The 13515-nt window shown below is 35.7% G+C and overlaps 1 protein-coding gene across 5 annotated transcripts; it reads right to left on the bottom strand.

Moving 5' to 3' along the window:
- Positions 1-883: 883 nt before the first annotated feature.
- On the bottom strand, positions 884-10871 carry LOC112504820 (pentatricopeptide repeat-containing protein At5g24830). 5 transcript variants are annotated; one of them, XM_025108777.1, is made up of 5 exons: positions 10415-10688; positions 8367-8561; positions 5263-6862; positions 3731-3860; positions 884-1046 (listed from the first exon to the last, which is right to left on the bottom strand). In XM_025108777.1, exons 1-3 carry the CDS (start codon positions 10600-10602, stop codon positions 5437-5439), a joined length of 1809 nt encoding a protein of 602 aa, XP_024964545.1. In that variant the 5' UTR covers positions 10603-10688; the 3' UTR covers positions 884-1046; positions 3731-3860; positions 5263-5436. The 5 variants fall into 5 exon arrangements, with proteins under 5 accessions (XP_024964545.1, XP_024964547.1, XP_024964548.1 ...); XM_025108779.1 differs by lacking the exon at positions 884-1046 and adding an exon at positions 10701-10871 and having other exon boundaries at positions 3608-3860; positions 10415-10566; XM_025108780.1 differs by lacking the exon at positions 884-1046 and having other exon boundaries at positions 3608-3860; positions 5263-6138; positions 6505-6862.
- Positions 10872-13515: the final 2644 nt, after the last annotated feature.

The following is a 13515-nucleotide window of genomic DNA, read 5'->3' as shown; positions in this document are numbered from 1 at the left end:
GGAATGGTGGTCGGGTGGCTGGGAGTGGGTGGGTATGACGACGACAATAATGGCATGGTGGTTAGTAGTGGGTTGGGTAGGGTAGGGTGGAGTGGGGTGAGTGACAGTTGTGACGACGACAATAATAGTGTGGTGGTGGGGGTTAGGTTTGGGGCGTGACAGTAACAGTAGTAGCATGGTCGTAGTAGGGATGTGCAGTGATTGAGCGAGGGGTGGGTGGGTGTGATGACAACAGTAGTGGCATGGTGGTTAATGGTGGGGGCAACAGTGGGTTTGAGGGGTGTTAGGGGTGGGGCATCACGAACAATAGTAGCATGGTCGTGGTGGGTGGTGATGGAATTCAATTTCTTCAATTATGGCAATGAATGATGAATTCATTATAATTCAATAGAATTTGAAGGATTTCATCAATTTCAAGAAATAAACCAAACAAAAAAATTGAAATTTGGTCAAAAAAATTTGTCATTCCAATTCCATCAAATTCCTACGAATTGTGTGAGCCAAAGGGCACCTAAGAAAGGGTATGACATTGACTCCATCGGTGGATTTTCCATTGGGTTGTTTGGGAGGCCATGCAAGGGCATCGGAAGCAACAAAAAATCCAAAACACATGAATCCATGTAAGAGCCGAAGGAGAATAGAGAATGCAAGTAAACAAAATCTCCTTGAAAGGGCATCTATATTTGTTGATCTAAGCTAAATTCAAGAAACACCACACAAAATCTAACATCCTAGAAAATGAAAATATAAAATGAGAAGAAACCGAAAACTTACTGTCAGGACCATGGAAATGCACAAAAAACAAAAGTGAAAAAATAAAAAGTATCAAAGGATTATATTATGTATGACAATATATTCCAATAATCTTCGAGTTCATTCTCCAAAGTCAACAAAATGACCCACATTAAACAGAGATTCTATTCATGTGAACACCTTACAGGTACGTTTAAGAGCTATATCTTGAAGAATAAAAATGATCACCTGGGTAGATTCAGTAAATCAGTCACTATGGGCAAGTCATATGCCACTTTCACGTTTTCAAGGATCTGCAATTGACCATCAATACAATTTAACAAGGGAAAAAGCAGGTGTTTGATAAATCGAAAAGTTTGATTCTTAGTAAAATATTAGGTTTTGGTCTTCGCCATTCCATGGCTGTCAGCTTCCTAGAGTTGGTGTTGGATTCAAGGGAAAGAACATGGGAGACAATGGTTAATGGAGAAGAGCAGAAACAAACAAAGCAGGAATCTTCAACAGCAATTATTTACTCAACCTAATATCTCAGGCTATAAGTCATCAATAGATGCTAATGGCAGCAGCCAATGTTTCCTATAATCTTATGTAAGACCATGTCTACCCCACTCCAATTGATTCCTTCAAAATTTAGTCTGTCTCATATCAAATCTCGGTACAGGTAATTCAACTTGATGAAGCCAAATACCTATTTCAAAATGGTTAAACCAAACCATCTAAACTGATGCTCCCTTTCTCAAAGAAATCAGAAATCATCTAAAACTGATGCTCTCTCATTTTCTCAGACTAACCATCCCAATACAGTAACCATCTCAAAGATATCAACAAAATGTTGTATCAAGCTCTACATGAACCAGTAACCATCCCACAGAAACAATATGGTAAATGAAGATTGCGTGAACCAATAACCATCTCAAAGAAGCAATACAGTAAAATTCAATACCAAAATGCAGAAAACAGATAATAAACAAATTTACAATAAAATATACACCAGGTTATAGTAGATATAAATTAGAGCTATTCACGGATGGGACGGCCCGCCAGACCTGCCGTGTCAAGCCTGCTTGAAAAGCAGGGTTAGATTACCATCCTAGAAAAGATGGGCGCGCCCGAACTGACTTGTTAAAATTAATGGTTAGGCATGGGCGATGCCAAAAAATTGGCCAGGACCGCCTGGCTCATTAATATTTTTATAATTTATTAACTTTTACAATTACAATTAAAATTCTTGATACTTAAACAATTCCCACTTAATTATGACCCATGATATTAACACTCTTTGGAAATCTTAAAACATAATCACCTCAATTATCAATTCCTTATCATCTCATTTGGTCATTTCCCTTATTGATGCTCCATACTTTGCAAAGGAAATTTTTTTTATTATTATGTATATTGTTATGTATCTACGTCTAATTTTAAGCTGGAAAAATTGTTATTATATAAGTTTTGTTTTCCAAGAAATGTGAAAAGATTTTTAGGCCTGTTAACCCGTGGGCAAGCCTAGCCCATTCATAGGGCATGTAAGGGCAAGTTTTCAAGCCCGTAAAAGGGGGATTGGGTTTGCTATATTAGGCCAGTTGGACAAGAAAAATAGGTTAGGCCAAGCCCAAGCCCGCAATAATCAGCTCTAATATAAATCTACATAATGTATTCCAAGTTCAAAACACTAACATTGCAAAGTTTTCCATCAAGAAGCAACAATATATAAAAGTTCATGTAAAATAAAGAAAGAATTCAATCAATTTCAATATCAAGAAGCAAGAATCCATAAAATTAAGAATCAACACTACAGGGAAGTCATTTACAAATTTACAAAAATCCCTTTATACACAGAGAAGGTGTCGGCAAACAAACTCAAGTTAATTGATTTGTTAATGGAGTCAAAATGAAGAAGATGATCAAAATTGAGATGTAGAAATCAATTATATGTGGAGCAACGAGAATGGAATCGGAAAATGGAGATAAAAGCAAGAATTGAATAATAAGAACCCTAACCGTATAATTATATGGAGAATATGAAATGAACCAAAAATCATCATGTTGGGAGCTTGAATCATGATATGGGGAAGATAGATATGTGAATTGTCACCTTGGGAACGTGTGACAGGATCAGCCGATATTGGGAAGAAAAATGCTAGTTTAGCATTGACAAGTTGGACTACAAGTTTAGGATGTTGTAATTTAGAGATTTTAAGAAAGTGTGCTTAAAAAAGCAGTGCTTCAGCCTAAATGCTTTATTACTTGTTTTTAAGACTTCTGTCCAAATGCTTTATAACATAGTATAGATAATGACTCTCATGTCAAACAGAGAGCATCCTGGCCCATTAGCACAGAAACTTTAGAAGAAACTGGACAGAGATGATTGAAGATCCAAAAGGAGATTGAAAATTGCATAGAATTGAATTCAAAAGGTGGTTTGGGATCATAACAAACCAAACTAACTCGTTATATATTAGTCGAAAGTAAGGTATAGAGGGTGGAATGTATGCAGACGTATCCTTTAGCCACAAGGGGTAGAGTGGATGTTTCTGTGGTTTGGGATCATATAGCTTACTATACAAACAATAAGGCTATGTTTGACAAACTAGCTGATAAGCATGTTGTTGGCTGATAAGCATGTTGTTGGCTGAGAAGCTAATTGTTAACTAAGACCTAGCAATCGGCTAACAAGAGAGTAGATAATCTAATTACATTTCCTAAATACAAGTCGATAATCTAGATGACAATGTAAAATGACCTAAAAATATATGTTGAAAAATTACTCAATTCTAACATATAAAAGGGGCATAATCTGAAGAAAAAAAAAAAGCCCCTAAGCTTATTAAAAGCTATCGCAAGTAGCTTTTGGAAAAGCTAGTTTGTGGATTACCAAACAAGATTTTTTATGCAAACGCAAAAAATAAGCTAGCTTATGGTTGCCAAACATGGCCTATGAAAAAACCAAAAAAGAAAAGCCCAGATGAGCATCGTTTACCTGACTCTGTCTATTGTTGTGGCATGTCATCAGCATTCTTGCAGCTTGTGCCACTGTTGGTTGCCAACAAGAGATTGGAGGGCAGTGTTTTTTAGCAGCAGCAATAGTGCGTCGGTTTTCTTTTGTACACCTGTACATGTCAAAGGTTTTTGTTACCGAACTAATTTATGGGTAAGGAATTTTGTGGTGGATGGTAGTCCGAGAAAAGAAGTAGACGGACGCCACACCTGGCAACAAAACTGTTCATGGCAGGTTTTGTATTTTGATCAGACAAATGTGATAAGGTACAAGAATAATATGTCATAAGACTATTCAATAGTTAGCAAAATAACTTCTTCTCTCTCTTTAATGCCTTGATCCACTAGCCTTGCACTCAAACGATCCCTAGCTGAGAGCTAATGTTAGCGTGGAAACCTGAAGTAGTGATAACAACTTGCAACAATTCTAAAAAACATTTAAAAAAAAACCCTTGTGTCATGTCATCAATGACGATGCAGAAGCCTCTTATCCAATGTTGTGAGCAATCAGGTGATAAATGGCCATCTTGTTCATTTTCTGGACGTATTAGATGTTGATACTCATTAGCCTTCTATTACTAGCATAACCGTCACTGGTCTGATACAACACTGGAAGAATTAACATGATATTGCAACTGTAATTGTAATTGAAAGGTTAATGGGTGATTGAATGATTACAGATAGTTTCTGGCTTTCGAGAGGCCAGATTCTCTCCCTAAAGCTTTCACCAAACTCACCAAAACAAAACTAAACAATACCTTTTTCCGCCTCCCATCCATCTTATTTATAAGCAAGTAACCGTCCTACCAAGCCTACCAACTTTGACCAGTTGACCTCAGTAGTGAAGGTATAACAATATTTTTGATATATTATGAAGTGGGTGTTTCACGGTTTAGTGAAATTGGTTTAGTTTATATATTGCCCTGTTGGTTTTGCGTGCAAGAACTTGGGTAGGATTGCCCTGTAGCTCACCCACAAACAATCAAATGCAAAATTGAAGCCACACGTGATTTGGAAATCGACTTCTCTATATAACGTGCACAAAGAGGCATTTGAGGATGTATAAAACATGGAAACCTCTATCATAACGTGCACAAGATATGCAGGTTCGTTGATTATGGTAATATTTTCTGGGCCAGGTGGACTTCTAAGAACGTTTATTTAGCCAAGACAAAAATAGGGGGAGGGAGGGGAGAGGCGGCTACATAAGTTGATACCATGAGTGATTTAAGTTCAATACAACCATTCGCATTGCAATTCAAGTCCACTACATAAAATGTACATGTTTACAGTAAGGATCAGCAGCAGTGAAAATATCTAATTATTCAGCCACAACATGAATACTGAAACCTATCAAGTGTGTTTTACTGTACATCTACTGTAACTCGTTCATGTACCAAATACCAACACGCCATGTTATAGAAGGTGCACATCTCATGAACTCACATGGTGGTGTAGAATAAACAATTAAAATAATAAAATACAAAAGGAACTACAATGGGAAGAAAGACTTACAGCCTGAAGAATAACAAACAGATGCAGTAAGCATAAAACTGAATGTGTGTCAATATCGTCACTTTTAGATGTAAGAATAACAATGCACAAGCCATGCTGATGCTCTCAATAATGCTTTGCTTTCAGTAAGTGTATCTTCAATAGCTAGCCACTGACAAGATTTGCTCCTAAAAATTATTCTGCTCGATCCATTCTTAACCACTTTTGATAAACACCATATGCGCTGTCAAAATCTTTCATCTTGAAATGCTTTTTGATGAGTATTTGAAATGGTACATGATCAATTGCTAAATTAGAATCCTGTAGCATGTCAAAACCGAAAATTCTATGTGCCTCCTCTATTTTCCCTCTCATACAATAACCTTTTATCAGTTCTGTGTAAGTGACAATGTCTGGATCATACCCTCTTTTTAACATATCATCATAAACTTGATATGCAGAATAAAGGTGTCCAGATTTAGATTCCGCACCAACCAGTAGATTGTAAGTGACTACATCGGGCAAAGGACCAGCCAAGAGCATCTCCTTCATCAGTGAATGAGCCTCATCTATTTCTCCACCTTCTATAAGCATGTGAATCAAAGCATTATAAGTAAATACATTGGGTAAAACGCCATATGTCATCATCATATCCCTGATATGTAATGCTATTTGCTTGTATCCATGTTTACCATATCCATCAATGATAATGTTCCATATATGCGGTGCAGGAACCATTGACTTCTCTAACATAAAAGTAAGTAACTCATGAGCTGTACTTACATCGCCAACCACACATAAACCTTGAATAAGTATGTTGTATGAGATCCAGTCTGGAGCAACACCCATTCTTGACATAACAGTGTAGAGATAACAAGCCTCATCGATCCGCCTCACCTTACAAAGTGCATTTATAAGAGTGTTGAAAGTGAAGTTATCAGGAAGCAAACCAATTTTGAACATTTCATTTACATACTTATATGCAACAATCACATCCCAGTTCAAACAAGACCCATGGATAATAACGTTATATGCAACAACATCCACTACTTCATTCGTTTCACATATCTCCCTCCAAAGTGTGAGAGCCAGAGTTGTATCACCATTTTTGAAACAGTTGTCCATTATTATAGTTGAGGCTACAAGATTCCTTTGACTATTTTCATCTGTTAACTTCAGAAGAAGTACTCTAGCTTCCTCTAACAGGCCTTTCTTGCAAAGAGCATGCACTAGAATGTTAAAAGTGACTATATTTGGTTTTACCTTACCATCAGTCATGGTTGACAAAAGATCTAGAGCTTTATCAATATCATTAAAAGCACAATAACCCTTCATCAAAGTGTTGTAAGTAGCAGCATTTGGGGACGGACCCCAACAACACATCTCTCTTACAAGCCATTCTGCCTTCTCGAGTGTACCAACTTTGCAAAATCCATGAACAAGGTAATTATGTGTAACTACATCTGGAACAACTCCTTTATGTATCAATTTGTTCCAAAGGCACAAGGCCACCCCCAACTTACCGTCCAAGCTCAAATTCCTGATTGTATCTATATGTTGAGTGTAACTTGCCTTCAAAGTGTAGTTGTAATGGCCAATATGTGCCCATGACATGTTTTCCCTGAAATTTCATCAAGATGATCATAACTATACAGCCAGTATAAGAACTTAATAAATGTATTTTCAGGATACATCAAATATATCATAAACAACTATCTTTAATGAAAGCAATTGCTAGAGTACATCATCTAAGCAAGAACCATATCTGCTACTTTTGGACCTCTGCAGAAGATCCAACATTAGAACATGATCTGAAGGTCAATAAATATGTAGATTTCATACGACCTAGTGATGTGGATCCCTCTCATATCTCATCCAAACCATCCCTCATTTGTGATAACCTTTGAGAACTTGTGCATCATGTGTTATTTCGTATGTTTTTTTTCATCTTAGACTAGGATTAGAATATTGATTAACATATAATTGTCTCACAATGTGTTCGCATTTACATGTACTCGGTTCACAACGTGAACACTTTTGACATGTTTGTAAAACAAAAATACATGTAAAAAATTTCACATTGTCAACGAATACGTATGATACAAACACATTCTGAAACAAATATACAGGGCCGTCCTTGGGAGAGAGGGGGCCGGGCGGACGCCCATGGCCCACAAGAAATAGGAGTTCTCGATTGATTAAGCCCCTATACACACACAAAGAATGGCTGCCACTTGCTCTCTCTCAAAGCCATTCACTTTTGTCTCACTCACACACACATACTGACATACATATATAATGTTTATAATACACACACAGATACTAAAAAGCCAAAAGTCAAAATAAACAGGCTGTTTTATTCTCTCTCTCAAAACGATTCACTTCTCCCTCACTCCATGTATATTGTACACATGTGTATGTGTACATATATATATATATATATATATATGTCTTAATATTTTCTTAAAATGCTACATTCGGTCATCCAAGTATTTTCTCTAAACCTAATGAGTATATTATATTTCTTTTATTTGTTAGTAGACCATATATATATATATATATATATATATATATATTGTTAGTATATATATTGTAAATGTATATTTTATTTGTTAGCATACATATTTTGTGGATGCATATTTTTGTGATTTATGTTTAGTATGTCCCCCTCGAGGCTTACGCCTTGCCTCGCCAAGGTAAAATGCCTCACCTCACGATTCAGTATTTTTAAACTTTGATGGTTATCAGTCGAGCTTTACAACCCTTAGGTGGAGTGTGGTGTATGAATTCATTGATTTTTTCAAAGAAAACTACTTAATTCGTGTATTTAACTACCATTTAATGATTGTTCTTGTTAACTTGAAGAAGTCAACAATGACAAAAAGTATTGTGAGAAAACACAAGATTACCCTAAAGAACGGAAAGCTAACTTGGAAACTAAAAAATATGGGAAGTATTTCATATGAAAAAAGGGTCCAAGTTCTACCAAATGAAAACACAAATCATGAAGTATAATTTAAAAGAATTTCACTATTCCCTGCTAAGTTTTCTTAGGCCTTTAACACAATCAAGGATACATATACACTCATACAATTACATAGGAAGCTAAAGCCTGCAATTCTGACCTCATAAGTTTCAAGCGATCCAGACTACACTTAAGAATGGCATCCAACACATTGAAGACCACCTCAGGATCACCTCCACCCTCAGAATTTTTATCAGGTGGTGACCAATCTTCTGTTTTCTGGTGATATTCACTTCCACTTGCTGCAATAAGATCTTGAAAACCGTAGTGGAACCGCTCATTGTCCCTAGAAGTCCTACACATGTATTCAATTTGTACTTTAGAGTGATGAAAACACAATTTAAATTCTAATATGCTATACCTCATCACTGTATTATATTTTCTATGACTATATCCTATGCATTTCCATCAAAGTATAGTACATATGTGACAACGATCTATGGTGCACTTACTTCTTTCTCCATAGGGAGTTAGAGAAAAACGACATGAAATCCAATTTTTAACTTTAGAAAGTATATGGACAAGAATTATGCAAACTTACTTAAGATTGGTGGTAACCATGTCATACTAATGTTTCAGTTTTATAAAGCAAATAAATTGGTATCAACATTCTGTCCAGCACAGGTTCCTGTTGCCAACAAAATTCAAACTAGACTTTCTAGCATCTAGTACAACTTCCATTGAAAAAAATGGATACGACTTTGAGGTAAAAACAAACTTCTTTTTCTTCGCTTTATATAGAGCATCTAAGAAAGAGCTAAAACTATACCAAATTATAGTTTAAACACAATTCACATCAATTATCCAACACCAACAAGCAAAATCTTTTGACCATGAAAATCAAATTGTATATTCTGTTAGAATGCAAGTACGTACTGCATGATAAATTTATGATAGAAACATGTTTTAAGAATGATCTGAGTGTCAAAGGCTAAGATATGATTGTGTGTGTTTGTGTGTGTGCCTAAAATCGTCTCATTCCATATAAAGAGCAAGATTTTTATCTTTTGAATGTGATACCTACACATTTAAAATGCATAATTCTTGTCAATTTTGTTGCGGTTTTAACACCTAAATTACCGTATTCATAACCAGAGCCGGCCCTGGCCACGTGCAGCCCATGCAGCCGCACAAGGCATCAAAACCTAAAGGGGCTTCAAGTTGTCATTTATTACTAGTTTTGGGTTTAATAATTTGGGAATTGGACAACTGAGCTTTAACAATAAAAACAGGCCCAAGGCTAGTAGTGATGAATACTGAATGCACATCATTGGAAAAAGTTTGAACGTTGGAAAAGTTTTTGTTTGTATAAAGTTGTTTGTATGAATAAAGTTGTATATATGAATTAATCTGTTTGTATAAGTTGGAAAGTTTTCATTTGGGAGAGTTTTTTCGTAGATGTAAGGAGCGTTTTTTAGTTGGAAATGACATGTTTGGAAAAAAAACTTGACTTTCTATATAAAATTCCCCCTAGGAGCTTACTGGATAAGTCATTTTCTATAAGATTAAGCCACTACGAAACAGTCATGGTTGAGCGAATAAGCTGTTAGTTCCATTAAACTTATTAAGCTGCTAACAGATAGGCTCTTAGCTTTTAGTCGTTAGACCTGTAACTTTTGAGTTTTACTTTTTGCTTACTATGACAGTAATTTGGATATAATTTACTATTTTAGTTAAGAACTAATTATAGTTTTTCTTGTCTTTTAACTCTCATATATTGAAATAAAGTTTCTATTTTGCTAATTTCAATTTGAAAAAGGGAAAACCGGAAAAGAAAGAACCACGACCTTAATCCAAGATTTATTCTTTTATCATTCTACATTTTGTATTCGGGGTTTTGGTTTTTATGCCCCTGATTGTATTTTTTTTATTATAATTAATAAAAGACACTTAGCTTGAATAGATTCTAAACTCTTTAAAAAATCACATATGTCGTTGTTTCATTGGATTAAAGTAATTCGCTTAGGGGCATTTTTTATTATTTCCACAGCCTTGTTCATAACATTCGTAAGCTTCAAAGTAGATACAAATGCTTATAGAGGTCAACAGAATCCATGACTTTTGATGATAATACATGAACTCGATGGACATCGAAATCAAAGTGTAGCTATTTAGGAACCGATAGAGTACTTAAGTTTCGTCAGTTACCTCGTATTGATCAGGTGTGTGCTGGAGCGTTTGCAATAAAACGTGTCTGTAAACATCTCAGATATGCGATCCTTGATAGAATCTAGGGCTTGGAAACTGCTGTTGCATAACCGATAAAATAGAAGATGCGAATCTTCGGTGGCAATCAACAGCTGAATATTTTTGCAAAATTTTATACATGTAAACATTTATGAATCAAACACAGTGAGACAATTGAAGTTAGAAACAGAAGCTACAGCCTAAAGGCATAGGAATTCTGTGTAGATATGATAGTTTTAGGAATTACGCTGGTCATTTTCTGGGTTTCCTCGTAGACTGAGATGGAGGTGAATGTGATTTTCCGGCAATGAAGGTTGAAGACGGCGATGTCAAAGGGGGAGACTTCACTTCCGATTAGGGATCAATGTATCATCTTCGAAAGATTGCCATGGTAAATTCTAGAGCCGATCATTTGCAGGCTTTGACGGACCAGGCCCGGGGTTTCCTCGTAACTTACTCATATCTGTCTTATAAATAGACTCGACCTACCTACGAGTTAAAGGACTTAAAATTCGTGATATTTTTATAAAAAAATAAAACTTACATAAAATCAGAAGATATATAAGGGTTTTTGGGATTGTTTATAAAAATAATTTATTAATTTATTTTAGTGTGATATTGATAATAAGCATTTTTGATTGTTTAGATAAACAATTTATATTGATGTCAAACCGGTAATAAGAAGTTTTTGAAAAAGTTAAAATATTTTAATTTATAATAAGTTGATAAGCATTTTTATAGAAAAACATTAGTTGTTTCAAATAAGCAATCTCAAACACTCCCATAAAATAATTCAAAATACATAACAATTTTTCTAACTTAAAATTTGACATATATACATAACAATATATATAGGGGTCAATTCAAGGGAGAACTGACTAGTTTGTGGTAACCGTGAGATCCAATCTCAACCACAAATCAATAGATAAATTAAAAAATTTATAATTTTGGTAAATTTTAATTAAAATTTTATTGCAAGAACATTTTAGGTATTTTCTCTCCTCTCTTCTTTCTCCGTCCCCGTCTTCCGGCTTCCGGCTACCGTCCTCCAACCACCATCCTCCAGTGATACCACAGTGTGATACTCAAGTACATATAAGATGCATTGTGATACCATTGTGTTACATATCCACGGTGGCCGGAGGCCGGGAGACGGAGAGTGGAGATAGGAGAGAGGAGAGAAAATACCTAAAATGTTCTTGCATTAAAATTTTAATTAAAAATTACCAAAATTATAAATTTTCTAATTTATCTATTGATTTGTGATTGAGATTGGACCTCACGATTACCACAAACTAATTAGTTTTCATATATATATATATATATATATATATACTAGTTGTCTACCCGCGTAATGCGGCGGGATGTAAAAAATTCATTAAGGGTGCGTTTGGTATGCAGATTACATGGAACAAGACGGCAACCAAAACTACAAATCAATCGGTAAAAGGTGCAAATCAAAACTACAAATCAATCGGTGCAAATCAAAACTACAAATCAATCGGCAACCAAATGCAATTATAAAGTTACAGTCAACTTCAACCCTTTGGCAATTTTTCACATCCTATTCATATTACACAACCAATTTGATCCAATTGCAACATGACCCTTAAATAAATATCAAAGGTAAATGTTGAAAACTAACCGAAGGAAAAGACCGAAAAAAAAACTTATATAAACAGATAAACCCTCACCACCAAAAATGAGAAAGAAAACATGACCTAATAACACAGCCTGAAAAAAATTCCACTCATCAAACCCCTCTCAAATCCAACTCTATTGATATGCCGCTTGTTTGTAAGCTTACCTTTTAATCCCGCCGCCAGCCCACGCTTGTTTGTATCATTGCCTGCTGATGTGCTAGAATCGTAAGTGTGCACACAGTGGGCATAAAATCCCCAAAGTGGCGGTGCAAGTGTACGCCGACACTAAGATCGCTTCAAGTAATAAAGTGGTATAGTACCAAGATCGTTTCCACAGGGACCGGACTTACTGAGAATCAGAGACTTTTATGAACTTCTTGAACACTGTTTCGGGTTGAGAAAATATTTGAGTTTTGATTGGTGCAAAGCGTACAAATACGAAATAAACCTTTAATATTAAAAGTTGGGTATGGGTGTAAGCTTTGCTTAAGAATAATATAAGAACGACTTGGTCAGAAACCCATGGGATTTCTATAAGAACTCCTTTCTCTCGAAAGTGAATTCTTATATACTGTGCCCACAGAGTGCCCACAAAGCGTCCAAATTTATCAATCTTAAACCTGCCGATTTAGCTACTAGATAAAAAGATATCTGGTTCCACTAGTCTGAAGATTTATACTCACAACGTATTATAGCATAAACTCGACTAATATCTGAACAAAAGCTAAAAACATGCAAAACCCGCATCTCTGCGTGATTATCAAAGAMTCTCTCGAACCTTTGTGCATCATCTAAGCCGTATTTCAGATCCGCCCATCTCTAGATCAAGGATCTAATATTAACACTTTAAAGTGATCAGCTTATCCGCGTTGAGTTTACGTCCCGACTTAAATGACCAAGCTTAAGAATCAATAAAAATGGCAACACCCAAGTGTGCCCTTAAATCCTTAAGCTTGACTCACACCCACACCCAAGGGGGTGCTTAGCTCATAATGAAATTAGAAAACATAACAGAAATAGAAGAAGAAAGCTGCATACGAAATACTTGAACTGAAGATAAATACTTACTGGTGCCCACAGAGGGCACACAATACAGTGGCAAGAATAAAAGCTGAACTACAAAAATTAAATTACAAACTGAAAATAAACTAGTTCTAATGTTACAAAGCTTTAAAAGGATGCTCCAAGGTGCTGGTGGAAAAGTTGGATTGAGTTGCATGATTTGCTTGAGAGAAGTCTTCAAATATATAGGGGAAATGGTAGGACCCGGGTACTCATTGTTAATTTGATAATGACCACCCATCACCACATGTCTTCTTCAATCTTGACCAAGTCACCTCCTCTTGATAGGTTGCAAAAGGTGAAGGTACAACCAATAAATGTGATGGAAAAGGTGAAGGTACATCCAATAAATGTGAT

Source organism: Cynara cardunculus, unplaced genomic scaffold, assembly GCF_001531365.2.
Source record: "Cynara cardunculus var. scolymus isolate 2C unplaced genomic scaffold, CcrdV1 Un_Scaffold_7047, whole genome shotgun sequence".
NCBI classification, from domain to species: Eukaryota; Viridiplantae; Streptophyta; class Magnoliopsida; order Asterales; family Asteraceae; genus Cynara; species Cynara cardunculus.
This window is presented reverse-complemented; position numbering and strand designations above follow the sequence as displayed.